This window comes from Aspergillus glaucus (genome assembly GCF_001890805.1).
Source record: "Aspergillus glaucus CBS 516.65 unplaced genomic scaffold ASPGLscaffold_18, whole genome shotgun sequence".
NCBI lineage: Eukaryota > Fungi > Ascomycota > Eurotiomycetes > Eurotiales > Aspergillaceae > Aspergillus > Aspergillus glaucus.
The window spans coordinates 298,010-323,653 of NW_019170470.1; the positions used below are offsets into that span (position 1 = coordinate 298,010).

The 25,644-nt window shown below is 49.7% G+C and overlaps 14 protein-coding genes across 14 annotated transcripts; 7 read left to right on the forward strand and 7 right to left on the reverse strand.

The window, feature by feature from the left end:
- Positions 1-672: 672 nt before the first annotated feature.
- On the reverse strand, positions 673-2,770 carry ASPGLDRAFT_176619 (cytochrome P450). The gene is made up of 6 exons (XM_022542874.1): positions 2,642-2,770; positions 2,412-2,586; positions 1,505-2,364; positions 1,337-1,447; positions 1,114-1,280; positions 673-1,059 (listed from the first exon to the last, which is right to left on the reverse strand). The coding sequence occupies exons 1-6, from the start codon at positions 2,705-2,707 to the stop codon at positions 888-890; spliced, it is 1,551 nt and encodes a 516-aa protein (XP_022398305.1). The 5' UTR covers positions 2,708-2,770; the 3' UTR covers positions 673-887.
- A 142-nt stretch (positions 2,771-2,912) lies between these two features.
- ASPGLDRAFT_76160 (flavin-containing monooxygenase) lies at positions 2,913-4,984 on the forward strand (the record flags this gene model as incomplete). The annotated part of the gene is made up of 4 exons (XM_022549835.1): positions 2,913-3,051; positions 3,342-3,390; positions 3,445-3,546; positions 3,595-4,984. The coding sequence occupies 4 exons, from the start codon at positions 2,913-2,915 to the stop codon at positions 4,880-4,882; spliced, it is 1,578 nt and encodes a 525-aa protein (XP_022398306.1). The 3' UTR covers positions 4,883-4,984.
- A 1,642-nt stretch (positions 4,985-6,626) lies between these two features.
- ASPGLDRAFT_37918 (putative PB1 domain protein) lies at positions 6,627-8,448 on the reverse strand (the record flags this gene model as incomplete). The annotated part of the gene is made up of 5 exons (XM_022544879.1): positions 6,627-6,656; positions 6,719-7,771; positions 7,824-8,159; positions 8,215-8,364; positions 8,434-8,448. 5 exons carry the CDS (start codon positions 8,446-8,448, stop codon positions 6,627-6,629), a joined length of 1,584 nt encoding a protein of 527 aa, XP_022398307.1.
- A 2,583-nt stretch (positions 8,449-11,031) lies between these two features.
- Positions 11,032-11,736, forward strand: ASPGLDRAFT_634568 (uncharacterized protein). The gene is made up of 2 exons (XM_022548660.1): positions 11,032-11,053; positions 11,216-11,736. Exon 2 carries the CDS (start codon positions 11,277-11,279, stop codon positions 11,568-11,570), a length of 294 nt encoding a protein of 97 aa, XP_022398308.1. The 5' UTR covers positions 11,032-11,053; positions 11,216-11,276; the 3' UTR covers positions 11,571-11,736.
- Positions 11,737-12,020: 284 nt separating this feature from the next.
- Positions 12,021-12,534, reverse strand: ASPGLDRAFT_634660 (uncharacterized protein). The gene is made up of 2 exons (XM_022548664.1): positions 12,152-12,534; positions 12,021-12,099 (listed from the first exon to the last, which is right to left on the reverse strand). Exons 1-2 carry the CDS (start codon positions 12,406-12,408, stop codon positions 12,096-12,098), a joined length of 261 nt encoding a protein of 86 aa, XP_022398309.1. The 5' UTR covers positions 12,409-12,534; the 3' UTR covers positions 12,021-12,095.
- Positions 12,535-12,865: 331 nt separating this feature from the next.
- ASPGLDRAFT_50142 (copper chaperone CCS1) lies at positions 12,866-14,067 on the reverse strand. The gene is made up of 3 exons (XM_022547247.1): positions 13,936-14,067; positions 13,678-13,885; positions 12,866-13,614 (listed from the first exon to the last, which is right to left on the reverse strand). Exons 1-3 carry the CDS (start codon positions 13,951-13,953, stop codon positions 13,097-13,099), a joined length of 744 nt encoding a protein of 247 aa, XP_022398310.1. The 5' UTR covers positions 13,954-14,067; the 3' UTR covers positions 12,866-13,096.
- Positions 14,068-14,172: 105 nt separating this feature from the next.
- Positions 14,173-15,899, forward strand: ASPGLDRAFT_84226 (uncharacterized protein; the record flags this gene model as incomplete). The annotated part of the gene is made up of 3 exons (XM_022550260.1): positions 14,173-14,857; positions 14,985-15,399; positions 15,453-15,899. The coding sequence occupies exons 1-3, from the start codon at positions 14,259-14,261 to the stop codon at positions 15,897-15,899; spliced, it is 1,461 nt and encodes a 486-aa protein (XP_022398311.1). The 5' UTR covers positions 14,173-14,258.
- ASPGLDRAFT_634434 (uncharacterized protein) lies at positions 15,871-18,235 on the reverse strand. Its single transcript, XM_022548659.1, has 4 exons — positions 17,918-18,235; positions 16,930-17,866; positions 16,252-16,879; positions 15,871-16,187 (listed from the first exon to the last, which is right to left on the reverse strand). Exons 1-4 carry the CDS (start codon positions 18,139-18,141, stop codon positions 16,045-16,047), a joined length of 1,932 nt encoding a protein of 643 aa, XP_022398312.1. The 5' UTR covers positions 18,142-18,235; the 3' UTR covers positions 15,871-16,044.
- A 320-nt stretch (positions 18,236-18,555) lies between these two features.
- On the forward strand, positions 18,556-19,932 carry ASPGLDRAFT_632809 (RNA recognition motif domain-containing protein). The gene is made up of 4 exons (XM_022548636.1): positions 18,556-18,714; positions 18,797-18,948; positions 19,039-19,458; positions 19,515-19,932. The coding sequence occupies exons 1-4, from the start codon at positions 18,666-18,668 to the stop codon at positions 19,743-19,745; spliced, it is 852 nt and encodes a 283-aa protein (XP_022398313.1). The 5' UTR covers positions 18,556-18,665; the 3' UTR covers positions 19,746-19,932.
- Positions 19,933-20,118: 186 nt separating this feature from the next.
- Positions 20,119-21,824, forward strand: ASPGLDRAFT_132210 (class I SAM-dependent methyltransferase; the record flags this gene model as incomplete). The annotated part of the gene is made up of 4 exons (XM_022541105.1): positions 20,119-20,277; positions 20,350-20,619; positions 20,685-20,886; positions 20,938-21,824. The coding sequence occupies 4 exons, from the start codon at positions 20,119-20,121 to the stop codon at positions 21,822-21,824; spliced, it is 1,518 nt and encodes a 505-aa protein (XP_022398314.1).
- A 91-nt stretch (positions 21,825-21,915) lies between these two features.
- ASPGLDRAFT_176635 (caleosin family protein) lies at positions 21,916-23,009 on the reverse strand (the record flags this gene model as incomplete). Its single annotated transcript, XM_022542875.1, has 5 exons — positions 21,916-22,029; positions 22,081-22,173; positions 22,229-22,390; positions 22,455-22,679; positions 22,749-23,009. 5 exons carry the CDS (start codon positions 23,007-23,009, stop codon positions 21,916-21,918), a joined length of 855 nt encoding a protein of 284 aa, XP_022398315.1.
- Positions 23,010-23,323: 314 nt separating this feature from the next.
- Positions 23,324-23,981, forward strand: ASPGLDRAFT_60098 (uncharacterized protein). Its single transcript, XM_022548422.1, has 2 exons — positions 23,324-23,451; positions 23,527-23,981. Exons 1-2 carry the CDS (start codon positions 23,388-23,390, stop codon positions 23,853-23,855), a joined length of 393 nt encoding a protein of 130 aa, XP_022398316.1. The 5' UTR covers positions 23,324-23,387; the 3' UTR covers positions 23,856-23,981.
- Positions 23,982-24,016: 35 nt separating this feature from the next.
- Positions 24,017-24,720, reverse strand: ASPGLDRAFT_50148 (phosphatase YCH1). Its single transcript, XM_022547248.1, has 2 exons — positions 24,448-24,720; positions 24,017-24,386 (listed from the first exon to the last, which is right to left on the reverse strand). Exons 1-2 carry the CDS (start codon positions 24,560-24,562, stop codon positions 24,076-24,078), a joined length of 426 nt encoding a protein of 141 aa, XP_022398317.1. The 5' UTR covers positions 24,563-24,720; the 3' UTR covers positions 24,017-24,075.
- Positions 24,721-24,953: 233 nt separating this feature from the next.
- ASPGLDRAFT_132388 (mitochondrial 37S ribosomal protein bS21m) lies at positions 24,954-25,640 on the forward strand (the record flags this gene model as incomplete). Its single annotated transcript, XM_022541117.1, has 2 exons — positions 24,954-25,123; positions 25,181-25,640. The coding sequence occupies 2 exons, from the start codon at positions 24,954-24,956 to the stop codon at positions 25,638-25,640; spliced, it is 630 nt and encodes a 209-aa protein (XP_022398318.1).
- Between the last annotated feature and the right edge of the window lie 4 nt (positions 25,641-25,644).

Below are 25,644 nucleotides of genomic sequence, written 5' to 3' on the forward strand. Positions count from 1 at the left end.
ACGCATTGTCTTGGGATTTTTCGAGCCATCTCTGTGTCCTGCTATGCTAAGACGGGAGACCGGGACAGCATTTGAAGCCTGTCAAGCTTGCTTAAGGAATTCCCAAAATGCATGGACTGAATTGTTCCGTCTGGGCAGGCGACATGCCATCCTCAGAACAGCAACTGGCTCTGCGTGTGCTATCTTTGTTTGTTCGGCCATGGTGATATCTTACAATGACAGACTGCTTCGGACGAGTCTCTATTGATTGCTATGTGTGCAAATTAACGTGAACTGTCGATATACCCTACCCGGGCCCACCTACAGTCCAATGTCAAAATACAACCTACAATTGCAAATTACCATATTGTAAACCTCCCGGTATGATAACCACATTTTTGCTTGTGCTTGCTCCGATTCTGAGTGAATTCCGTTCGCCACACGAGTCAGACTGCCCCATGAGCTTCGCCTACAATAATGCACAATCTCCTCTCCTGGACATCGCGATCGATCGAGGTTCAACTATAATCATGAGTGGCTACGTATGGCGTGGCTGCATAAACGAGCGGGACCCATACTACTATCGTCAATGCTCGCCCGACCAATAGGGTGAGCCTGTGCACACCTGAATGAATGTTCAGGAGATTACAGTGATATCTTATTTCGAGTTTATTTGGTTTGAGCGTGGATACCCTAATTTCTTGATCGGGAGGGGGCAGGACCCGTGAAACGATCTTGCCCACCGAGCTCGACCGAAGCTGCGGCCACATATTTCACGATTTCAAGTATAATCATTTTGCAACTAGTTGCTGGGATCCAACTTCACCGCTCAGATTCGATCTACAATCATATTGTATCAGATGGTATCGCTCCCAAGAGCATAGAAGCTCTAGGATCGTCATATCCTTTCATCTCTTGACATCCGCAACAACCGCCTGAACTCCCACTGATCCATCCTGCGCCGCGCCGAAGAAAAAGTCCCGGAAGAGACGGACATCGTCGGCAGAAGTGTTGTGTAGTGCAAAGTCGAAGCGCCGCATGATGTGGGTTAGTGTGAGATACATTTCGGCATAGGCCATGCTGAGTGTTTTTAGTATTCATTTGCATCAACTAAGGGGTCGGAACCACACATACTTGATGCCAATGCATTGCCGGCTTCCTTTGGAGAAAGAGACAATGTATTTTTCGAGGCGCCGGCCTTCTTCCGAAGCCCGAATCCAGCGGTCAGGTTCGAATCGTTCAGGATCGGGGAAAAGAGATTCATCCATGTGGACAAAGTATGTGGTCTGGCTGACGGGGGTCTGAATAGCGGTTGTCAATCACATAATCCAGACTATACCGTCATGCAAGAACTTACTCCCGGCGGAATTTGCCACTGCTGGTACTGCAGAGTCTCCTTCGGTGCAGCTCGCGGCAGGCGACAACTCAAACCATGTGACAGGCGAAGACACTCATTGATAACACCCGTCTGTTAAGGTACCACATAAGCATTACATTCAGAACAAAAAGGACTGGTTTGACTTACCAGGTATGGAAGCTTCTGAACTTCATTCCATGTCGGCCAAGTGGAAACATTTGGATACGTCTGTCGCAGCTCTGTCTGCAGGGTCATGAGCACATTCTTATTCTCGGGTAGCAACAGGTAGCAGAGTCCGGTGGTGAGTGCTTTAGCGGTTGTTTCCGTGCCAGCCAAGAGAAGAATATGACCTTCGTCGACCAAGTGCTCAGCAGTGCGCTGATCCGGTGGTAGATTGGGGTCGTTGAGTGCATCGAAGATGGTCTTGCTCTCTTGTTTCCGGGTCGCACCTCTGTTGACATTCTCGATCGAAAGCCGTCGAACCAGATCCTCAATCTTCAGAATATCTGCCACGCCTGGGTCAATCCACAGGAGCAGAGGCAATGGCATGGCCGTGAGGACATTTAGCATAATCGGAAAATGGCGGAACAAGACACGGCTGCCCATGGTACCAATGACCGCATCTTTCCATTGCTTGTTAAAACTGCCGTGCTCCAGATAGTTTCCACTCTGGCCCCAACCATGGCGTGTGATCACATCAGCTGTCATGGCGGCGAACGCAGCATCCATATTGATCACCACCCCTGTCTTGCGAGCATCACATAGCCGCTGAGAGAGCTTGTCAATGGCATCGTTGATTATGGGCTCCATCTTGACGATGGACCGCTTAGAGAAGAATTCTCCTAGCAAGCCCCGACGCACGCGATGGTGGGCGTGATCCGCGATGGCCACTAGGGCGCGAGGCGTCCCGAACATTTTGACAAAACGCTTATCCTTGTTGCGAACGCGAAGACCCCCGGCGTAGATTTCGTCGTAAAACGAAGAATCTTTGATATGCAGTTCATCAGGGGTAATGCGGATAATTGATCCTTTGAAAGTCAGTATGAGCATTAAAAAAAAAGGACTAGAAACTTACCATATTGATCGTGAAGCTTCTCAAGCTGCCAGATGAAGGTTCCTTGGCGGTTGAAGTGAAACTCGTAGAGAAATGTTGCTGCCGCCAATTTGGGGCCGGGAAATTCGGTCAAGGGATGAAGATACAAACGGTAAAACAACCCGATGATCAAGTAAGAACAGAGTCCGAGAGAGATCTGGTAACATAATATGAGTGATATTAGACTGACTCGTTTCCCTAGGTAGGCATACCACAGCCGTCAACGTTTCCGGTGTTGGAAAAGCTTGGGGCAGTTTTGCCCAAGGGAGTAATCCCATACTGACTTGTGACGACTCAACTCTGAGAGATAGAACGAACTCGTGTCAAGAGAGCAATGTGAAATATCTCAAAGCAATGAATGCTTTGAGGGAGAGTTCGCCCACCTGTAAAATGAGGGGTATACATAATAGACACACCGCCTGCGTCTTGCATGCATGCATCTCCAACCCTAGTTTCTTGGTTGATCAAAACTTGACTCGAGTAATGTTCTCGCTAGTCCGGTCAGTTTTTTTCAGCAATTGCACTGTCAATCATAGTGCAACAATTGCTACTTTCAGCTCCGAGATCAATCGAAGATCGATGTGGATTCGGCGCTTAGGCGTCCCAGCTCTGACAACAAGAGGTGCGATCTGCTGGATTCGGTTACCTTCTACTATGGTATTTCCCTGAATTATACAATTGCAAAAATCTACTCTCTATCTCACCGCTTAATACACGGGATTGCGTATGTCATTTCTATGTCCACGGTTGTTGTCCCGCCGGTAGGACAGGGTCCCACATAAGAATGAGGGTTTTCTTACCTATATGCCCTCGTTGCGGTATTTTACGTAGTCAAAAAAGTCTATCAAGATCTTTATGATACTTGCCAGTCCTGAAGCTACGTTTCGTCTGCAAACATGAGCTTTGAATGAGTGGTTCTTGTTATAAGAGGTGGCTTTTCTGGTGTCTGGGCATTACACGAGTGAGAATTCCTTTCCTCGACACATTGTTCCAAAACTATACTGACATTTGCAAGCAGGACTTCCGAGTGCACGGGATTGAGAAGCCCCCCCCCCGGGCTCGGGGGAGTCTGGTATTCGAATCGATATCCCGGGGTACGGGCAGACAACCCACAGCCGTACTATCAATTCTTCGACGACAACCTGATCGATGGATGAACATGGAGTGAATCATTCCCTGCACAAGCCGAGATTCTGTCGTACTTCGAATATGTCGACAGCCGATGGAAGATCAGCCAGCACTATACTTTCTCAACTTCCGTCACTGGTGCCTTTTGGGATGCCCCGTCTCACCGGCGGAATGTTTTGCTCTCTGATGGGCAAGTGCTTCTGACGAGATGGCTGGTATGTGCCGTGGGCATTGCTTCGTTTCCATCTCTCCCAGGTGTTACAGGTATGGATCAATTCAAGGGGGAAGTCTATCACATGGCGGAATGGCCAGACTCCGATATCGACTGGAAAGACAAGAGGGTGGTAGTGATAGGCACTGGTGCTTCTGCCCCTCAGGTTATTCAAAAGCTTGTCCCGCAAGTCCAACAATTGACAGTGTATCAAAGATCTTCCATGGTTGGGTTTCCTAAAGCTAAAGATCCGGACGAGAGGGAATGGGCCGACAAGGAGCATGCGAAAAAAGTCACACGAGAGTGCAATACATATCATTCCACTTTCCCCTTTGTCTTTCAATCTGACCGGACGATGGAAGTACCCGGGAAGGATCGCTATGCCCTGTACGCGAAGCTTATCGAGGAGGGTAACTGGTCTCTCCTGCTGGCTACCTTTGAAGATTCTGTATATAACCTTGAAGCCAATTCAGAGATGTATCGTTTCTGGGCCAAGGAGATGAGGGAGAGGGTAAATGATCTAAGACTGAAGGATTTACTCATACCTCTGGAGTCTTCATATCCCATCGGAATGAAGAGGCCCTGTCTCGAATCTGGCTATTACGAAGTGTTCAATCAGCAGAATGTCGAGTTAGTTGATGTCAGTGCAACACCAGTGGAGGAAGCCACTGAGACTGGAATTTTCACAAGCAACACCCACCGTCCTTTCGACTATATCATCTGGGCAACAGGCTTTCAGGCTCGGACCAGCACTCTTACCCATATGAACATCCAAGGCAAAAATGATCTTACGTTTGAATCGGCATGGGACCAAGGCGTCCGCACCCATCTCGGAATGGCAACGCACGGATTCCCGAATCTCTTTTATCTCTATGGTCCTAAGTCTGCTACACTGAGAGTCAATGCTCCTGCAGTCATCAAAGCCCAAGTAGAATGGCTGTCAAGAGCATTGATTAATATGAAAGAATACAGCATCACATCCTGCCAGCCTACTCGCGAAGCCGAGACTATCTGGTGGAACAAAACCGCGGACCCCTGGTATCGTACCGTCTATCCACGCGCCCAGTTTTGGGAGACGCGAGGAGCTGATGGAAAGCGTGATGAGCCTTCATGATAAGAAAGAACGCCCTGCATTACCTGAATATTACTAATTGAAATAGGTTTGCTGGATTGCTGGATTGCCGGCATACATGAATGAGCTGGAGACGTGTCAAGCACCGACATTCGAGGGATCTGATTCACAAATGTTGGAAAAGAGGCTCGTCAGATACTCGATAGCGTCCCAGTTGTAACTTGTAGACTAGTATATGAAAGTCTAATGGTATAATAAATAGACGAAGTACTTCGCCCAAAGAGTTTTGATTCTGATTGATCTCCAATCACATTCCAATTGATATAACACCTCACCATCAACAACATGTTTTCAACCCTGGTCATCTGCTGAAACTCCACGTTATTGAACAGATTGCTGTTATGTATGCAAGTGGTTCTCCGAGACACTTGTAAGACGCCCCAAGAGTTCACGCTGCTGCAGATCCGTCGCTATGGCCTCTGCTCGCGAGATATGGGAAACCCTGCATCCAGGTGTTTACGGCGTGCGACATTTTTTGATTGCATATGATCTACAGTTCTGCACGGCCCCATGTGGTAATACTGCAGACTCGATCAGGCATTCCTTGTGTCGGCTGGAGTCATCGACCAGGAATGCGCATACCTGATAACTGCTCCTGCTTCTTCACTTTCAGTCCGAGTCTAATTCGCTCTTCTTCTATGATCATGAACGTTTAAGAATGGATTGTCTCCCAACTATGTATGTCAGTGCATAGGCCGCTACCACGCTCAAACAAACTAGTTTTTTGTGCAGCTGAAAGCAAAATTCCTTATGTAGCATGTAGTAGTTATACAAGCTTTACATGCCAAATCCTTCAGCTGGTATATGACATAAGAACGCAAGGTGTGTGACATTTTGGACAATATCCACATCCATCTGTCAGAGAAGCTCTTCATTCAAATTCCTAGTGATACTTCTATTGAAGTGTGACGGCTCAACGACCAGGCAAACAGTGCCAACATGCCAAAAGATGCCATACAAGCAATATGGACAAACAAGGGCTCAAGCCGCATCGCACAAAGGTTTATAGAGACTGTACTCGCCAGATAGATTTCCTCTCCTTTTTTCCTCCCCGGATTCGATATTCTCGTTGATGGCTACAATAGTCAAGATAGGAATTCAGTTCGTTATTATCTTCTATTCCGAGCCCGTGACAGAGGTCTTTTTGCATCTTGTAAACATTACGATTGAAAAAAAAAAAAAAAAAAAAAAAAAAAAAAAAAAAAAAAGAGTCCTACGATGGGTTATTCAGATGTTCAGACAGTTATCAAGTCCTTCCAAACGACTGTCGACCGATATGAGTACCATAAGGATTTCACCACTGCTCTCTTGGAGTAAATTAATGAACACACCCCTAGCACAGCTGATGACTGGCTATTCGTGGCAATAAAAGGTAAAAAGGGTTGTCTTTATGACTCTTTCCCAACGAAGGCGTGATGCTCTTGTAGCCTTCAAAGGCCTCTCCCGGCGTCTTTTGATGGACGTACTTTGAGCCATGGTTGAGTCTATAACCAGTAGCTTTTCATCTTTGAGGGTCTTGGCCATGTGTATTCTGTACCACGAGTGCCGTTTGGGTCGTCTCCGTGATAATGCATGGCAACCTGATTGGAATAGGAATCGGTCGAGCCCCGGGCATAACTCATAGAATTAGGCAAAGAATACTATGTCAAGGAATCGATTATAGGGTATATGCTAGTTAAGACATTTAGTCATCAAGGGTATATACGTGGAAAAGAAATCAGCCAAATCAAAACATAGATAACACCTCCACCCAGATCTAGAAGCACCGTTAGCCACCATGATCATTATATCTCAAAAGGAAAACAGAAAATCACTTACCTCCGTCTTCCCAATCTCACTCCCCTCCCGTCGAGCAAATTCCTTCGCCGACATCAAAAGCAAATCCAAATCCTCCTGGTCCACCATCGAAACCATATCCCCATCATCCCGCATCTTAAGCTTCAACGGCGACTGGAACCCAAACTTATCGCGGATCCTCTTCTCAAACTCCGCAATCTGAATCGTCGGTCCGACCATGATATACCGCTTATCTTCGAGTGCGTGCACTTTGATGCGGAATTTGTTGATTTCGGGTCGTCGTGTGTAGCTCCGCCGCGAGACTCGGGCGTTTGGTGCATGTCTGCGTTGTCGTGAGGCACCTACTATTTCAAACTCTTCGTTGTCAAAGGTAGCGTCCTCCTCATCGCAAGCGTCGCTGGCGTATTCCTCTTCTTCGTCAATGTATTGTTGGATCTGTTGGCGTGGCATCATTTTTCGAGATTGGCCGCCGGTACTCATGACTAGAGATCGACGGGCTGGTGCGTAGTTTCCGTAGGGTTCCTCTGCGTATCCGTCTTCCATCGGTGGCATACACCCCGTGTCGCTCACTCCTCGTTTGTGCCCTGTTGGTTCCCAATGCCCTGGCTGTCGGCCCATGTTCTGGATGTATAATCCGCGAGGTTGCTGTTCTTGGCGGGCAAATTGCCCCCTCGTCTCAGATGCCGCGCGCGTAGTTCCAATTCGTGGCTTTTCACCCGCTTCGGGACCGTTTGGTCGGCCACCAAGGTTGGCACCGGGCCGATCCAGATCCAATCGTGGAGGACGTGCTGCGCGGACAGAAGCGGATCGACCTGTAGGTATCGTCCCTCCTTGGCTATTATTCGAGCTGTGCGTGCTGGACTTGTCTGTGTCTGGCGGGGGTGTTGGCGGGAAAAGACTGCGGTTCAAGGGTGGCTCGGAATGCTGGCGGCTAAGTGCCATGGGAGTGTTGCTTCTCTCGGAGGCGGCGATTAACCTTGCTTTTCCTAGGTAGTCTTTGGTCTTCAGGTTTTTGACTTTGGCTTCGTTTGGTCGGTAGACTATCCCGACGGGGATAGAGAAGACGGTGTAACCCTATGTCCAATGTCAACATACGGCCTCATCTTGCTAGCCAGTAAGAACATACCTCCGCCCTTTCGCGGATTGCATCGTTGATCACATCGTGGTCCTGCGTGACTTTCTCTTTCGAGGCAAACTCAAGATCTTGGAGACCCAGGCCCATCTGCTGGAGGTAGATGTAGCATAGACCCCGATTGAAGAGCACCTCGCAAGAGAATAGACGGAACTTGAGGCCAAGCTGTTCGTAGTCAATAGACGTATTACCTCGAAGGTAGAGCAAAGTATCGTTGAAATTAGCCAATGCCTCTTCGAAATCGCCCAGCAGGAAATTCGAAACACCTTCCTGGAAGTAGGCGATGGCGAGGTACTGGTCTAATCCGACAGCGCGTTGATAGCATTCGACCTATTGCCATACATCAGCAGGCCATTCCCACTAACGGAGTAATGGTTCAACATACCGCTCGTTCATGCTCTCCCAACGTAGCGCAGATAACACCACAGTTAAAGAGAATCTTGGAGGTATCGGCGATACCATCAAAGACTTGGATAGCCTCTTCATATTGCTGATTGTCGTAGTATTCCAGGGCCAGCACCCAAGTTTCGATTTCCTATACGTCCTTCTCATTAGAATGGATTTCTCATGTTGGTAAAGCGATCCGGTCAGAATTGCGGCCTACCTGCTTCAAGGACATCGTGTGTGAACAAACAGTTCGCCTGTGGAAGAACACCTGGAGCGGTCTAAGGGTTATATAGATGACTTAGTCCGAGAGTCAGACCGCAATTGTCGCGCGTGTTTATACACCACGAGCCAATCTGGAGCGAGTTGGTCGATAATCCAGGGTATATGCCCGGTACAAATATAAATAAATTGGCCCTGCCCAGGAGAGAGATAAGTGGTGGCTTGATTCCGATGGCAGGAGGGTATCAATCTCCGGACAATGAGACAATGCCCAGCAACCCAGCAAAAACCAAGGCTGTTAGTCTGGCAGACACGTCGGAGGTATTATCAGAGCAGCGCGAGCGCGTTCTCGTGGAAATTAGATAAGGTGACGCAAGAGAAGGGGAAAAAATAAAATAAAATAAAAGGGCGTGCAGATGGTGATGCCGCAAGGAACAACAGGGGAGTTAAACAAAATCCGACCGAGATTGTAGAAGCGCCCGCAGAAGGGAGAAAAGTATGGGGTACAAAGGGACTAGTAATTGATTGCGAATCTACTTATTGTGTCATTGACAAGGGCGAAGGATGTGAGGAAGGAGAAGAAAAAATATGTGGCTCTGAAGAGGGTTGAGATGGCTTGATTGCTTAACTGCGATGCGATCCAGTCGGAGTCAGGCCTCGAGACAGGCATGCAATAAAACCCCATCCCTCCGACCTAACCGCCAGGAGCGTGCTAGAATATGGTAGTCCTCGCTGCCCAGCCGCTTCATTCGACGAGAGCGAGTTCCCCCAAGCGCTGTCACACATTTAGCAGCAGGGCTTCGGCAACGGTGGTTGGCTGTCACAGTGAAAAATGGGGCTGGTCACTAGTGATGCTGGATCTGATTGACCGATGTAGGGATAGACCTGCATTTACCGCATCTTATGGGACTCGTATCCTCCAGGTTCTTCAGGCCGCTTGATAAAAATAGCCCGGGTCCGAGCATCAAAAGACGGGAGGTCATCACCAGCATCGGGTCACTGTCCGGAAATGCTTCTTGACAACGGTATTCGTGCTCCGTGGGGGATAGCACCTTGCCCAAGACTTTATTCTCCATACTCCATAAGTCAACGGAACTTTTTTTTGGCGAATAGCGATGCCGTGATGGCTTTTCGATAATCTGCAGACCCGCCGCGGCGCTTGGAATCAACAATCACCGAATCATGGCGATATCGCTGCCATCTATTTGCTAACGTGACTGACCGAACTTCTACTATTCCGCTTCCTTATGTCCTTTAGAGAACTTGGACAGGTTTTATGCCGGCAAGAGAATGAATTTCGGTCAGACTTGGAGCTAATAACCCCCCGCCAACCCAAACCGCCCTTAGTTACTAATCAATGAACTTAACGTATTTCCCAAGCGACCCGCCACCCCAAGCGACCCGCCACCCTACCGCGTTCGCGTCACCCACGTCGCGTCCTACCATTTTCAACCACCCACTATGCCACCAAAACGCACTCAATCGAGCCAAAAATATATTGAACAAGAGGGCAGAATCCTGCTTGCTATTGAGGCTATCAAGAAACAGGAAATCACAGTGATTGCTGAAGCAGCACGTCAATTCAATATACCTCGAACAACACTACGCGACCGACTAAGTGGCCACCAGAATCGCACTGAGAAACGCGCTAATAACCATAAATTGAACAAAAACGAAGAGAATTCGCTTGTACAATGGGTGCTTTCTATGGATCTTCGCGGAGCAGCCCCCCGGCCTGCTACTGTGCAGGAAATGGCGAATCTTCTACTTGCAAAGCGCGGCGAGACCCCCCCTCAGACAGTCGGCAAGAATTGGGTTACAAACTTTGTTAAAAGATATCCTGAGCTTGCCTCTCGCTTCTCACGACAATATGACTACGAGCGCGCAAAAACAGAGGATCCAAGGGTCATCTAGGAGTGGTTTGACTGTGTTCTTTGTACAATCAAAGAGAATGGTATCCTTCAGGAGGATATCTATAACTTTGATGAGACAGGCTTTGCAATGGGCCTCACAGCAACTGCTAAGGTTATTACTCAATCTGAATACTATGGTCAGCGCTCACTTTTACAACCTGGAAATCGCGAGTGGGTTACAGCCATTGAAACAATTAATGCCTCTGGGTGGGTGCTTCCACCAGTGATTATCTTCAAGGGCAAGGTCCTTATTAAAGGCTGGTTCGACGATCTCCCATATGACTGGCGCTTTGAAACAAGTCCAAATGGATGGACTACTGATGAAATTGGACTTCGATGGCTTCAAAAACACTTCATTCCAGCGACAACTAGTCGTACACATGGGAAATATCAACTTTTAATCCTTGATGGCCATGGGAGTCATTTAACTCCTAAATTCGACCAAGTTTGCAAAGAGAACAATATTATACCAATTTGCATGCCAGCACACTCTTCACATCTTCTGCAACCACTTGATATTGGGTGTTTTGCTCCTTTAAAGCGTGCGTACAGCCGGCTAGTTGAGAACCAGATGCGGCTTGGGTTCAACCATATTGACAAGTTTGACTTTCTTGCCGCCTACCCAATTGCTCGTGTGGAAGCTTTCCAATCTCAGACTATTCAAAATAGCTTTGCAGGAGCTGGTTTAGTGCCATATAACCCAGAGCGAGTGCTTTCAAAGCTTGATATTATACTCCAAACACCATCACCCCCGGGTAGTCGTCCAATAAGTCAATCAAGCCAGTTTTCACCAAAGACACCTCAAAATCCTATACAACTTCAGCGGCAGGCTAGTTCAATTAAGGCTTTGCTAAAGCAGCGCTCAAGAAGCCCTCCAAGCCCGCTGAAGCAGCAAATCAACCAAGTTCTCAAGGCCTGTGAGATCCAAATGCATTCAACTGCTCTACTAGAGGTTGAAGCACGCAAATTACATGCTGCCCATGAGAAGCAGAAGCAAAAGCGCCGACGATCTAATAGACAGATACTAAATGAGGGTGGAATGACTGTTCAGGAGAGCCAGCAGATCATACAGCATCCTATAGAAGCAATTGAAGCACCAAGACCCGTCCCTGCAGAAGCACCAATTTCACCTAATTTGCCAGTTCCTGCGAGAAGGAAGCTACCAAAATGTAGCATATGCGGACAGGAAGGACACAGGTCAAACCATTGCCCTCACAGATAGTTCTTTACCTAATATACTGGCGTTAATGTGGTTAAAAATGCGTTCAAAAGAGTAGGGTAGGCGGTAGGGTGGCGGGTCGCTTGGGGTGGCGGGTCGCTTGGGAAATACGTTAGTTAACTAGTTAGTTAACTGTTAAATAACTAACTAACTAGTGGCAAACAGCCCTAGAATTGAACGAAACATGGCCAACGCTGCTTCTTGCTGACACACGTCAAACGAAAGTCTGACTCTGTCGCTTCTGTAGAAAAATCCAAAAAGAAAAGTGAAGAACCACCGAAAAAATAAACAAGACATCATTTGCCCTACACACGCAGTCTGCACCATGCTCAGTCCTAGTTGACTTCGACCGTGGATACCGCTTGGTAGCCCCAACGCTTGGGGATCATATCGAGTGTCTTGAGGTGCACAGCGTGTCCCAGGCTTCTCATGGCCGTCACGAGTCGGTTTCTATGGGCAATGACTTCGTTATCACCTATGATAGCGTTGTCCTTGTTGGGAGGTAATACCTGTACGGTCTTGAATCGTTTAACTATAGCTACGTCAGTAATTGGATCAATAGAAGAGCCAAGAGATAAAATCACATTCGACTACGTCTGCCATGCGGTCCAGCATTTCGGGTTCCGTTCAGCAGGTCTTCACGAGGGCAATCGCCAAACCTCCGGGCTTCGAAAAATCGGGGTATTATGTCGAACAAGTTGACCCGCAGTAGATGGTCCCAGGGGATTAAAAATCTAACAGATTGGGCCGCATCTGGGCGGTATTCCTTGTCGATATCGTAATCTAAGCAGCTTCTGAAATCGATTTCCATGGCGGCCAGGTACTCATCGGCTTCATGCATTTGATTAAGCGATTGGTGATACTCTTTATCATGTCCAAAAGCACGCCCCTGTCACTTTGGGGGCTCATCTCACCTCGGTAGTAACTGGCGATCAACCCATGCAACGCCGTGTTAGAGACAAGAGAATCTCTACCTGGTCTGGATTCAAGGTATTCGACAGCGCGGCGTTCCAGCACGCTATGAATGGACCCTATCCATCTGTTGGAGGATATTACGTGGCTGCTCGCATCCTGAGTACCACTTGGTAGGATCTCACGCAGAGTTTCCCAAGCACATTTTTAGCGGTGCAAGGGGGTTCCTGTGCGCCCCTAGTACTCCTGGTGATGGGCATAAACCTCTCCCTTGGCTTTTTCGGTTGCTGGTCATATTGGAGAGGTGATAACAACATTGAATGAGAAATGGAAAAGAGATGAAGGAAGAAAGAGCTTCTTCTTGAGAAGAAAGGAACAAAATCATTCACTGCTGAGGCAAACACCGTCGGTTGAGGCAGTAATACAGTCAAGCACATCGTAGGCAGGACATCGTATCCATTATAGCAGTCAGGTCCATACGGAGGGCTGAACAAAATAAAAATAAGAAGGGAAAATCCTGACGAAAAATACATATCATCTCTCATAGGTATCATAAACAGTGAATGTAACGAACTCTTCAACGCTTTCTCTTTTTGAAAGGACTAAGCCAAACCAAATCAAACCATGCCTTGAGAGACCTGCTCCTGACGCTCCTGCCAGACATTCTTTCCGGAGCACGAGCAGACCATCTTGTCATTATCCCAGACACCAGCACTGCGAGCAATAACACCAACCAACGTATCCGGGTCCTCCCGCTTGAACGGGCCCTCCTTCGACTTCGAAAGCACCATACTCCGGCCAATCATTTCCCAGATCGCAATGGGACGGTCCATAAAAACGTTTCCACGACCCTTCTCATCAACATCCACCGACCCGAACACACCCCGGGGCTCCTTGGGGGTCTCCGAACCAAGAACAGTCGACTTCAATGCCTCCCAGATTCCACCCGTCGAGGTCGCTCCCTGCGAAATGTCTCCAGCTTGCCGCACGGTAGCCCAATAGCGGCCTGGCGAGAGTCCGTTGATGGTCAAGTCGACAAGGGTCATGTTGGAGGAAACCTGGACCATGCGCGCAAGTCCGCGAATCTTATTCGAGACGCTATTCGAGTGCGTTTCGAGAATGCAGACGGCGGAACCTGTTTATGTAGCTCACATCTCAGTATGGGTTCGAAAAAAGAATAGGGAACAAGGAGTCGTACTGTTGGATGTGCCGCTTCCACGGAGAATCGCATCACGACCGGTGTCTTGGATAGCAGAGACGATCTTGCTGGGTGGTGCAGTGCCCTCGATGAAGACTAGTTGCTCCTTCAAATCGGCGTCGACTTTGTTAATTCCTTCGATCTTGTTAAGGGAGCCGGAGATATCTTTCACGCAGCCGTCGCAGGTCATTGGGACCGCGAAGGTCGTCTATAGAGCGTCAGTGCCGGAGTTTCTCTGCCACACGCTAAGAGACGGACCTGGAACGGTTCAATCATGATGGATATAAAAGCAAATAGAACTGGGTATAGCGAGAATATGAAAACAAAATCAACAACAAAATGTAGAAAAATAACTCCGGATGGCTGTCTTATAAATCCATAGCATTTTCTCGAAATTGGCGGGACGGAGCGGGGATCGCCGGCCTTGGCCGATAGCGTCACTTCCGAATCTGATCTGCCAATTCTTCTCTGTTTTCCTTCCACCCCAACGCGCCACTACCATCGTCTGCTATCTACAATCACTTGAAGTTGAGTCTGGCATCGCAGATATTGGATAGTACGATACCGGGATAATTGTCACCATGTCTGCACCCGGAAAATCACGATGGGCCGATGAAGACCCCGAAACCGAAGCCCTTGTCGCACAACAGAAACGAGAAAAGGAGGCCAAGAAACGCGCCAAAGCAGAGAGACAACGCAAGCTGGAAGAAGAAGCCGAAGCTAGCAAAGCAGCGGAAGCCCAGAAACAGCAGGATGACGCGCTCGGTGGACAACAGCAACAACAACAACAACAGCAACAACAACAGCAACAGCCACCCGCGAAACGACGTCGATTGTCCAACGATCAGTCCACTGTCGCGACGACAGCAACTCCCGCTGAAGCTGAACAGCAGCAGAAACGATCTGAATTGCTTCGCTTCCCGATGCGCGAATGGGGCCCGTGTCGACATGTGGACAACTTCGAACGCTTGAACCATATCGAAGAAGGCTCGTATGGCTGGGTGAGCAGGGCCAAGGATATCACATCTGGCGAGGTGGTTGCTCTCAAGAAGCTCAAGATGGAAAACTCCCCCGATGGATTCCCCGTTACTGGTCTGCGCGAGATCCAGACCCTCCTGGAAGCCCGCCATCAGAACGTTGTTTATCTCCGTGAAGTTGTCATCGGAAACAAAGTGGACGAGTGAGCTATACCCCTTCCCCTTGTCTATTTTTTACTTCCCTGAAAAGTTCGAGATGCATCGAGGAGAAAGTTAACCATTTCCGGGGACTCTGTGATTACCCTTTTCCCTTTGTTACCCTATGAACAGTGTATTCCTCGTTATGGACTTCCTCGAACATGATTTGAAAACCTTACTCGACGACATGCGCGAACCCTTCCTCCCATCCGAAATCAAAACGCTCCTCTCGCAAATCCTTTCCGGCCTGGACTTCCTCCATTCGCAATGGATCATGCACCGCGATCTGAAGAGCTCGAACCTGCTCCTGAACAACCGCGGAGAGATCAAGATCGCCGATTTTGGCATGGCGAGATACTACGGCGACCCGCCACCGCAGCTGACCCAGCTCGTTGTCACGCTGTGGTACCGCTCTCCTGAGCTACTACTGGGTGCCGAGAAATACGGCACTGAGGTCGACATGTGGAGCATTGGCTGTATATTCGGAGAACTCCTCACCAAGGAGCCCTTGCTGCAAGGAAAGAATGAAGTCGACCAGGTCTCCAAAGTACGGACACGCAACCCATCCCAACACAAAGCCATCTACTAACGATAAACCAGATCTTCGCCCTAACAGGCCCCCCAACCCAACAAACCTGGCCCGGCTTCCGCTCCCTCCCCAACGCCAAATCCCTCAAACTCCCATCCACCTCGTCTGCGCCATCGGGAAACCCACCATTACTCCCCCGCACCAAATTCCCCTTCCTAACCAACGCCGGTTTACACCTTCTATCCTCTCTCCTTGCGCTAAACCCAAGCTCGCGCCCTTCGACTCAGGAATGTCTGTCGCATCCGTACTTCCGTGAGGATCCACGCCCCAAGCCGAAGGAGATGTTCCCGACTTTCCCGTCCAAGGCGGGGATGGAGAAGCGGAGACGTCGTGCGACGCCCGAGGCCCCTAAACGTGGCCAGGAGGCTCCTCAGTTGGACTTTGCGGGGGTGTTTGGGGGTGCTCCTGGTGGTGACACGGGTGAGGCAGGTGCCGGGTTTACTCTTCGTTTCGGTTGATTTATCTTTGTATAGGACGGCGTTTTAGACTTACTTTTTGGCTTTAAGTGTCATATATGCCATTTAAACTACAACCAGGATAGTCGTCAAAATAATTAAAGAGGGGGTGTATTAACAACAAACGAACGATCTAGAAAACATAACATCATCTCCAAAGTTCGCCTGATAAGACCAATTCCAATGACAGGACACGAAAACATGAACGTGGGTAGATATACGATCCCAAATAACAATACACCGTAAGACAGTGGCATAACCGCATAGCGTCGTTAGAAAGAAGCAAAACATGTAAGAACGAATGATAATCAGATCCAGAAAGTATTCTAATGGCCAGACATCGAGTATCACGAAGAATACTGTTTCTGAAACATGGCGTACGTAAGAAAACAATCGTCATTCGACTCAATCGATTTTCTAGATTTCCTGGATCGGACACTCGGTTGACGGTCCAATTCGTGAGTGTACAATGGGCTGTCCATCTGGGAATCAGTGTGCACGCTAGCTGAGGCACTCTGGTGGATTCCAAGGCCGGTAGTGCTATCGATGTTTCCTTCGTGAATGATCGCTAGCTCCGATTTGATGGCAGCGCCTTGATCCGGGCTAAAGTCATTTGATTTTCCATCGACGTCGAAGTGTTCATCTCCGGGACCCGTGGACGGCAGAAAAAGTACGTTGTCGTGCTCGATTGGGGATGACACGTTTGACCATGAAGCATGCGCCGCGCTAGCATTCCCTTCGCTTTGACTAGTTGAACGCCTAGATTGAGTGTACGACGTAGGTGGCGTGCTAGCATTCCCTTCGCTATGAATCCAACAACTAGATTGAGCACGCGATGTGGGTGCTGTGCTATCGCTTTGACAAGTCGAATATCTAGATTGGTTGCCCTGGCCAGTAGAGGAGTTACTGCCACCGGACGCGTTCATGGAACTGGCACGACTGGTTTCTCGCGACGGTTTCTCTGCGGGAGTTTCTCCGTTATCCTAGTCAATAAGTTAGTGGGGGTACATTCGATATGAGAGCTTGGACTCACGCTGCATGACTGGTTGTCAGCTCCCTCTGAGTTAGCCCTAGCAGACCCGTTGCTCTGACTTGCAGCGCCTTCTGAAAGGGATTCGGTGCTACTTCGAGACGTGGCAGACAAGGAACCATCGGCATCGCGTCCAACGTCCGAACTGTTAGGTACGTCCTTTGCGGGCTCGTCAAATGAACACAATGCCTCGAAAGCCTGGGTAGCATCGATGAGCTGAGAAAGGGTTGACTCATCGGAGCTAGTCGATGCCCTGCTCGAGATGACGGAACTTGAAGTTGAGGTAGAGGGCCTCCGGCCGGGTTGGATGCGATCATCCCATTTAATTGTCTGCGTCTTGGATGGTAGTCTCGTCACCTCGGAGTCCGCCTCGCTGGGATTGTTCAGGGTCTCTCCTTCTAGTCGCGAACCAGCGGGACCAATGTCCACATCAGTGTAGACATCAGGCGGGAGCGCGTGAGATGATCCAACCTCGCTCAGGTACTTGTTGACAATCTCAAGGTTCCACGCGGAAGAGCCGTTGGGCCGCGTCCGATAAAGATCGGTTCCGAATTCGAATTCGTCATCAGTGCTGGCTTCCGATATAGTCGAAGGGAAAGAACTATCTGGACGATCGATAGAGCTTGCACGCGAGTCGGTTGACATCCATAATCCTGGAATATTTCGACGAGGCCCTAGCTGATCAACGGATGGACGCCTGTGCATTCCCGACCTGATCGCGTCAAGTCCAGACCGTGCCTTTCGAAGGGACCTCTCAGATAGGCTATGCCAACGACCTGTATTCTGTGTGCTAGACGAATCTTCGGACAGACTGTAGCTGCCGCGGATCCAAGAAGGAGGGATAGCCGTAGGGTTATGTCGAGGATCGTGCGGGTTGAAGACCGGATAATGGACTCTTTCCTCGCAGGTCGGTGGAGGGGTAGGGGGTCTCACAATCTTGCTGTAGCCAGTCAGCATTATACTTCCCGAAGAGCGATTATAGAAGCCTTACCCGGGTCTTTTCCTTGCGGAAGACCGAAAGCTAAGAGACCATGACAGCCCTTGGCGGCGCTGGTTGACCCGGTCATTCGAAGCCATCGTCTCCATCGTGTCGGGAAGATGTCCAGTGTAGTTGATAAACCCTGGTAAGTGAAATGCAGCACAGGTTAAGGAAACCAAATAAAGACAAGAAGATACATATAAAAGGTAGACTCCTGGGCAGAAAAGGAGTACCATGTATCATGAGACACAACGGTAAGAGGAGAAGAAAGAAAGCAGGCCACGCGAAGAATAATTATCGGACCTCATGGCCAGTGAGAAAGCGACCGGCGCTCCTGCACTGCAGGATTGCTTTTCTTCTTCTCTCATGTTGGACAAAATGGAAAGAGCCAACAATGGCACAGGGCTGAATTCGGCAGTCGCCATATGCGCCGCCATATTGACACAGCACGAGTATTCCTTTTGCAGTCAGTCAGGATCGCAATAGTGATTCAAATAATTCCGTATATACTTACTGCCTTCAATTAAGCCTGGAAATGAGACTTCCCAGAGACAGTCGCAGAGGTGATTGTTGCGCAGTGTCGGACAGCTGCAGTGGGAAAAAGTCGGCCCTTGACTGTCTCCGACCATCTTCCCTCCAACTCACCTACTGCTGCTGCTAATTCTTCCCTTACTTCTACAGCGCTAGTGTTACCTTTCTTTTTTTCCTGTGATTTATTTTTAACCCTGGCCAGTAATTCGCCTCTTTTTCTTCCATAATCATGGCTGCCGGTAAAGCAGCGACCTCTTTCGACGATATTATCCGAGCCGGTATCGCATCCCTCCCATCATAATGAGCACCATTTGCGGCCAAAGAACTATTCTAACTCGTTTTTTTACGCGCTTATTCCAGGTCGCCAAAAGAAGAAGAATGAAGAGCTAGCAAGTCAGATCTTAGGAAAGAACAGGAGAGCTAGCGCGCCGGGCTCCGGCGCTGCTGGGAAGAAGGCTCAGAATCAGAATGCGACACCTGGGAGCCTAGCAAGCAGGATCGGTGTCACAAAGGTAACAACACCATCGCCAGGATTCTTTTCCTTGTGACTCGTGGACGTCGCAAAGATTGTCCGTTCCAATCAGTGTTGCTTACGGACCTAGCCTTCTGCATCTACCAGCTCTAAACCGAAACCGAAACCAAAACCCAAGAACAGCAAACCGGCCGTGTCCGCAGCGCCTCCTGCACCCTCGAAAGCCCCGCGATCCAAGTCCGGGAACAAACGCCGTCCAGATGAAGATCGCTTGATTTCAGCTCTCAACCCAGCGAATGGGCAGTCGGCAATCCGGGATCACACCGGGGGAATAAGCATCAAGGGGGCGAGCTCCGGGCCGTTCGTTGTCATTGGAAGCAACTTTGCACCTGGTACCACTGCAGCAGACATTCAATCAGCCTTAGAACCGGTCTGCGGCTCGGTGATGAATTGCTGGATTATCTCACAGTACCCGGCTGTGACTGCTGAGATTACTTTTGCGGAGAAGTGGTCTGCAGAGAATACCGTCGCCAACTTTCACAACCAAAAGGTACTTCGCACTCATTAATCATACGCTAAGCATTGGGCTAATAGGCAATTGCAAAGGCCGATGGTAGGGTTCTTTCGATGCGCTGGAAGCCAGCTGGAGCAGCGTCAGATTACAGCCCTCAAGCATCTTTCAACGACCTCCGTGAACAGGCCGACCGACAACGCCGTAATCGCCACGCGGACCCCGCGATACAGGATGGAACATATGGATTTCAGGACCATGGACTCTACAGCGACCAGATGATGGTTGATGTTCCGACTCAACCCCGTGGGAGACGGCACCGATAGACTGGAGGACTACGTATATGTTGGTTAGGGCGCGACAGAAACAAAATGAGACGTGCCAGTGTACGATTTAATCTTCTTTGCATAGCAATCTCTAGCTGGTGTTATGGTCTGTACAAATATTAATTCTTGCTTTGTCTTTGGCGATATGATAACGATAGAATCACGTGCATTGGAACTTTTTTGCGGAGAAGTTGGAGAGCTCCGTAGAGCCGTTGACTGTTTTGCTTGTATTCTCCTGCATTGTGCCTTGAGGCAAAGTGATCTTATTAGACAATATATGCTCCGCGCCTACACTTACGAATCGAATTGCCCTTCCGTGAACGAACCTACGAGAGAGAACTGAACTCGAACCCCGCCAAAAGCTCCGGCGAAGATGAACCGCGCCATGAAACGCGCCTTGACGCAGTCAATCAGACGGTACCAATATGAAGCTCTTGGATTAGGGCCACGACTATCGGCTCGATGGAACTCAACATTCGCCAAAAGAGAATGGTCTACACCTCTTGCCCGGACCCTGGCCAGCGCAATGAAGGTATTATCCCCATCATTCAACCCCGCCACTGAATTCCCGCATACAGTACACTAACATGATTTCTCTCCTCAGGTGACAGGCCCAATCCCCATCGCCGCGTTCATGCGTCAAGTCCTCACATCCCCGGAAGGCGGCTACTACACGACACGACCGGACGGCGGCGGGGAGGTATTCGGACAGAAAGGAGACTTCATCACGTCCCCGGAGATCTCGCAGGTGTTTGGCGAGTTGATTGGGATATGGACGATTGCGGAGTGGATTGCGCAGGGGCGCAAGCGCAGTGGGGTCCAGTTGATGGAGGTTGGGCCGGGGAAGGGGACGTTGATGGATGATATGCTGCGGGTGAGTGGGCAAGGACAGAAGTATGTCCCTGCGTGTGTGGCTGTTTGCTGACATACTGGGGATAGGCGTTCCGGAACTTCAAGACGTTTACTTCGAGCATTGAGGCGATTTATCTGGTGGAAGCGAGCGCAACACTACGAGAAGTGCAGAGGAAGCTCCTTTGCGGCGATGCGGCTATGGAAGAGACGGATATCGGGCACAAGAGTACATGCAAGTACTTTGATGTCCCGGTGGTCTGGGTTGAGGACATTCGGTTGCTACCTCAAGGTAAGCTACCCCGACTTTGCCGGATAGACCAAATAATAACCGCTTCTACAGAAGAGGACAAAACACCCTTCATCTTCGCGCACGAATTCTTCGACGCCCTCCCAATCCACGCCTTCGAATCCATCCCCCCAGCACCCGAAAATGAGCAATCCCCCGTGAAAGAGATCATGACCCCCACCGGCCCTATCACAATCGAGAACCCCCCGAAACCCGCTAACACACCGCAATGGCGCGAGATCCTGGTCACACTGAACCCCAAAGCCGTGGACGAGAATATCCCCGGCGAGCCGGAATTCAACCTGACTATGGCCAAGGCATCTACACCATCTTCGCTGGTGATCCCGGAGATCTCACAGCGCTACCGCGCCCTCAAGTCCCAGCCAGGTTCCTCTATCGAAATTAGTCCCGAAAGCCGCATCTACGCAGCTGACTTTGCACGCCGTATTGGAGGATCATCCCAACCTACCCTCCAGGGCAGACAAGGCCCCTCCTCTATTCCAGCCAACTTCAAGAAAAACCCCTCCGGCGCAGCCCTAATCATGGACTACGGAACCCTCAACACAATCCCCATAAATTCCCTCCGTGGCATCCAAAACCACCAAAACGTCCCTCCCCTTTCATCCCCGGGCCAGGTCGACGTCAGCGCGGATGTCGACTTCACTGCTCTCGCTGAGTCTGCGATCGAAGCGAGCGAGGGTGTTGAAGTCCACGGACCTATGGAACAGGGTGACTTCCTGCGCGCTATGGGGATCGCGGAGCGGATGCAGCAACTGCTCATGGGGATTCAGGACGAAGGGAAGAGGAAGAATTTGGAGACTGCGTGGCAGCGATTGGTTGAGAAGGGGGGTGGGGGTATGGGGAAGATTTATAAGGTTATGGCTATTGTTCCGGAGAATGATGGGAAGCGGAGACCTGTTGGGTTTGGAGGGTCGGTTTGATTGTGATGGTATTGTAAATGCTTGTTTGTACAGAAGTGTATTATAGAACATATATCCAGCTCTGGCAATCTTGCCTTTGTACGGGCTTGTTTTAAATGTGCACTTTCTGCGATCCCACGAATCCATCTCCACCAATTCCCCATCCTTTATTCCATCCTTGTGCAGTTTTCTGTCGTTCTTCGCGGATCTTCCAGAATATCGAGCCCTAACAACTTATTAGCACATGTCCTCAAACCAGACCTATCGGATTACTCACATCCATAACAGCACGAACATCCTCCTTATATATCTTCCCATCTCTCTGTATGAGAAGCCAAGTTGATCCCCATTCGAAGAATGCAGCTCCCCACTGTTAAGCCAGTCAGTAAACAGCCCTCAAAGCCCCGGATAGGAAAGGGACATACACCAAACGGATCAGCAGCACACCGATGGCCTTTAATCATAGTGAACAATTCACCGAACGTCAACGTCCCGTCTCCGTTCTTGTTGTATTTACTGAACATATTCTCGAAACTCTGCGGTACCAGACGGCCTTCAGGGTCGTATGTACTGCTGTCGGAGCCATGCTGTTCATTATCAGCCCCATCCTTACTTCCCCCATGTAATATAAACATATAAATGTAATCATACCTTAGCCTTATGAATACTATCCACATAAACCCTAAACCACGGATCCGGCATATACGAATGCGCAAGTCTCGTCGGATACGAAAAATTGATATTGATAATCAACACAGCCACAAACGAGAAGAGGATATTAAACCCCAACTCGCGGAAACCGATGTATGTGTCCCAGGGGTAGATCTGACCGTCCGCGTCGCGGTCCCAGAAGAGGACGTGTTGTTGTAATGGGGTCTTTTTTCTTGGTCAGCCCAATTCTTGTCTATCCTCTAGGGGACGGGGGGGGGGGAAAGGTGGGCTCACGAAGTTCCGGTGTTTCTTGGAATATCCTTCATCTCCGTGCGGGCTATCTGTTGATGCTGCGAGGTTTCCTCTTGCGATTCCGGGTTTGTCGATGTATTCGTCGGCGTGGATGGCGGGGACTCGTTTCGTGGGAGGGCAGTTTGCGACGGTTATGTCGAAGTCGATGTCGGATGGGGAGTTTGGGTGGTGTCCATTGACGTGGTTGGAGTTCTTGGACGATTTGGTTTCGCCGTTGTGTTTGGAGTGTGATTTGTGTGGCATTGTTATGATATAGAATTGGAATAGTTGTAGTACTTGGGAAGTTGGTTCATGGTTGCGATAGACCGATATATATACACCCAATAGGTACCCACCAGTGAATGATGAGATATCCAGACAATCTGAGTCGACAAGATCTTAGCCTGTTAGTTTACATTGATAGGGAAATATTTAACATCATCGTGACAGCCAATTGATGTTCAGCGCGATACAAGAATGTTAGGGTCTGTCAGGATGACCTCATCCGTCGGTATATCTAAACTCACATGCCCTATAACGACATTGCTGCTATTTTGATCACTCCAGCTGCCTTGATTCAATCAAATTAACTTCGATTGCTAATAATAATATTATCGAGTATCATCATTTATATTAACAATAATGGCTTCCCCCGCATTCTACACCAGACGCTTCCTCTCGAACCGTCTCCCTCTCGTCTTCCAGGGTAACTAACCCCAAAGGAAAAAGAAAAATAATAGCAACATAGCTCCCAATAAACCAATCTCACTAACACTAAAAGCCCCCATTCCTCGAACCCAACGCCTATCCGCCTCAACCACCGCCGAACAAGCAACCAGCGCCAAACCCTCCCCCGCCAGCAACCCCGAAGTAGACGGTATAAACGTCTCGCGCGGCAAGGAGTCCAGATATACCGACGCGCCGCCGTCGAGTAACATGCAATCGCCCATTTCGGCGAGACGCGGACTCCCGAGTGAGGCGCAGGAGGGGGAGGAGCAGACAACTACGGATGCGCAGATTAAGAATGATCCTAGAGAGTCGTTGGAGAAGAAGAGGGAGAATGTAAGGAAGACGGGGGAGAAGCCTATGGGGAAGGAGGATTTTGCTTGATTCAACATAGTTGGGATGGAATGCATGTTTGATGACGTACCTTGATAAGGGCGCATGCATGTGATGCTGATACTCAGCTGAGAAACAGGACAAAGCAATAGACAATCAAAGATAATTCAATTTCATTTCATCAATATTCAAGTGGTATCATTGTAATTGCACTGGCCATATCATACCAGCATGCACAGCATGCAAAAGTACGACCGACCCCATTCAGGAATCAATACTCCCTCCAGATATCCTCCACATAAGCCTCCGTCAACCTCTTATCATTCCCAAACTTCTCCTGCCACTGCACAAATCCACCCTCCAAAACATAAACCTTCTGGTTATGGCTCTCCTCCGCTCCAACAGCGCCCTCGCGCGCCCGCGCATAGCGCAGCGCAGCAGACGGGCCGCGCTGCTGGCTGAGGGCACAGTGGAAGACGACGGTTTCTTTGTCCTTGAGGGTGCGGACGAGTTCGGGGATGCGTAGCTCGAGCGTGGCGCTGGGGACCCAGGTGGAGCCGTAGATGTGGCCGCCGATGTGGTCTGGCGAAACTGTTAGATGGTGTTGTGAGATGATGGATGGGTGGGTGGGTTTGGAGCTTACCTGAGTCGCGGACGTCGACGATAGCCAGGTTACTGGGCGTGCTAGTGGACAGGAGCAGCGCGGATAGAGCATCCCGGCTCATACGGGGAAGGGTTACGATATTGATCGAAGACATAGTTGTAGCTATAGTTCTCGTTGAAGGAACGGACTCGGGTGGGAGAAAAAGTAACAAAAGCAAGATAGAAAAGGAGTGACTGTCGAGTTGCCAGCAACGAAACAAGGATTTTAAGTCCCAGACTTTCAAAGGAACGCTGAAGATAGCGTTGTATAGAGGGTGGAGGATGAGTTGAGGAGAAGCGCAAAGGGAAATGCGGACGCTTATTTAGGCCGAACGGGGTCACGTGGGCTGCAGCAAAAGTCGGCGAAGATTCACAGCGCGCAAACCACCGACGGATACCACTTCCCCTCCACCACCTCACGATTATAGCGTGTTACAGTCTCGGGGGCACGCTTCGATTGAAATATCCATCGCAATTGGAGTCAAGTTTTCAATTCCACGTGTCGCGATGGAAATGCGCTCCCTGACCAGAAGCCTCCGTCCGAGACCGGCCATCTCGCAGCTCTACACCAAGCAGCCCTCGACCCTCCTGCAAGGCCAGTTCCTCCGTTACTCGTCATCAGACAACGGACCCAGCAACCCCCAGGGCAACGAGCAAAGCCCAAGCCAGCCCGCAACGTCCGCACCCTCCTCACCTCCCTCCCAACCCCCCTCCGCAACCACAAGCCCATTCAGCAAAACCCCCAGATTCACCACCACACCACCCCGCCAACCCGCAGACCACGGAGACTTCGAAACCGTCCTCAACAAACTAAACTTCAACCGCAAACAAACCCCCACCAACTCTGAAAAACCCGACGCCGCCTCCTCGCTGTCCCGCGACGTCGGCGCCTCCGCCAAAACAGACAACTACCGGCAACCGGTCCGCCGGGTGGAACTCAAGCTCGGGCCTAGCCTGGGTCGTCAGGTGCATGTTGAACCGGAGAAGGGGTATGATCTTGAGGCTGCGCTGCGGACGCTGAATGCGGCGTGCTTCCAGAATAAGATTCTGCAGACGCAGCGGAGGCAGAAGTTTCATGTTAGGAGGGGGCAGATGAGGAAGAATATGAGGATGGAGAGGTGGAGGAAGTTGTTCAAGTTTTCGTTTGTGAATACTGTTACGAAGATTCAGAAGATGAGGTCCCAGGGGTGGTAATATT

Bases quoted from the DNA above. Each gene is read 5' to 3' on its own strand.
- ASPGLDRAFT_176619 (XM_022542874.1), bottom strand. From the start codon at position 2,707: ATGGGATTACTCCCTTGGGCAAAACTGCCCCAAGCTTTTCCAACACCG. The intron at 1,448-1,504 runs GTAAGTCAAACC...GTACCTTAACAG, and splicing joins TTCAGAAGCTTCCATACCTG to ACGGGTGTTATCAATGAGTG. The intron at 1,281-1,336 runs GTAAGTTCTTGC...ACCGCTATTCAG, and splicing joins AGTGGCAAATTCCGCCGGGA to ACCCCCGTCAGCCAGACCAC.
- ASPGLDRAFT_634568 (XM_022548660.1), top strand. From the start codon at position 11,277: ATGCATTCAACTGCTCTACTAGAGGTTGAAGCACGCAAATTACATGCT.
- ASPGLDRAFT_634660 (XM_022548664.1), bottom strand. From the start codon at position 12,408: ATGCATGAAGCCGATGAGTACCTGGCCGCCATGGAAATCGATTTCAGA.
- ASPGLDRAFT_50142 (XM_022547247.1), bottom strand. The intron at 13,615-13,677 runs GTACGACTCCTT...CTACATAAACAG, and splicing joins TGGAAGCGGCACATCCAACA to GTTCCGCCGTCTGCATTCTC.
- ASPGLDRAFT_634434 (XM_022548659.1), bottom strand. From the start codon at position 18,141: ATGGTACTCCTTTTCTGCCCAGGAGTCTACCTTTTATATGTATCTTCT. The intron at 17,867-17,917 runs GTAAGGCTTCTA...GACTGGCTACAG, and splicing joins TCCGCAAGGAAAAGACCCGG to CAAGATTGTGAGACCCCCTA. The intron at 16,188-16,251 runs CTTCGTGATACT...ATTCGTTCTTAC, and splicing joins CATGTTTCAGAAACAGTATT to ATGTTTTGCTTCTTTCTAAC.
- ASPGLDRAFT_632809 (XM_022548636.1), top strand. From the start codon at position 18,666: ATGGCTGCCGGTAAAGCAGCGACCTCTTTCGACGATATTATCCGAGCC. The intron at 18,715-18,796 runs GTATCGCATCCC...CGCTTATTCCAG, and splicing joins CGACGATATTATCCGAGCCG to GTCGCCAAAAGAAGAAGAAT. The intron at 19,459-19,514 runs GTACTTCGCACT...GCAATTGCAAAG, and splicing joins CCAACTTTCACAACCAAAAG to GCCGATGGTAGGGTTCTTTC.
- ASPGLDRAFT_60098 (XM_022548422.1), top strand. From the start codon at position 23,388: ATGGCTTCCCCCGCATTCTACACCAGACGCTTCCTCTCGAACCGTCTC. The intron at 23,452-23,526 runs GTAACTAACCCC...TAACACTAAAAG, and splicing joins TCTCCCTCTCGTCTTCCAGG to CCCCCATTCCTCGAACCCAA.
- ASPGLDRAFT_50148 (XM_022547248.1), bottom strand. From the start codon at position 24,562: ATGTCTTCGATCAATATCGTAACCCTTCCCCGTATGAGCCGGGATGCT. The intron at 24,387-24,447 runs GTAAGCTCCAAA...CAGTTTCGCCAG, and splicing joins CGTCGACGTCCGCGACTCAG to ACCACATCGGCGGCCACATC.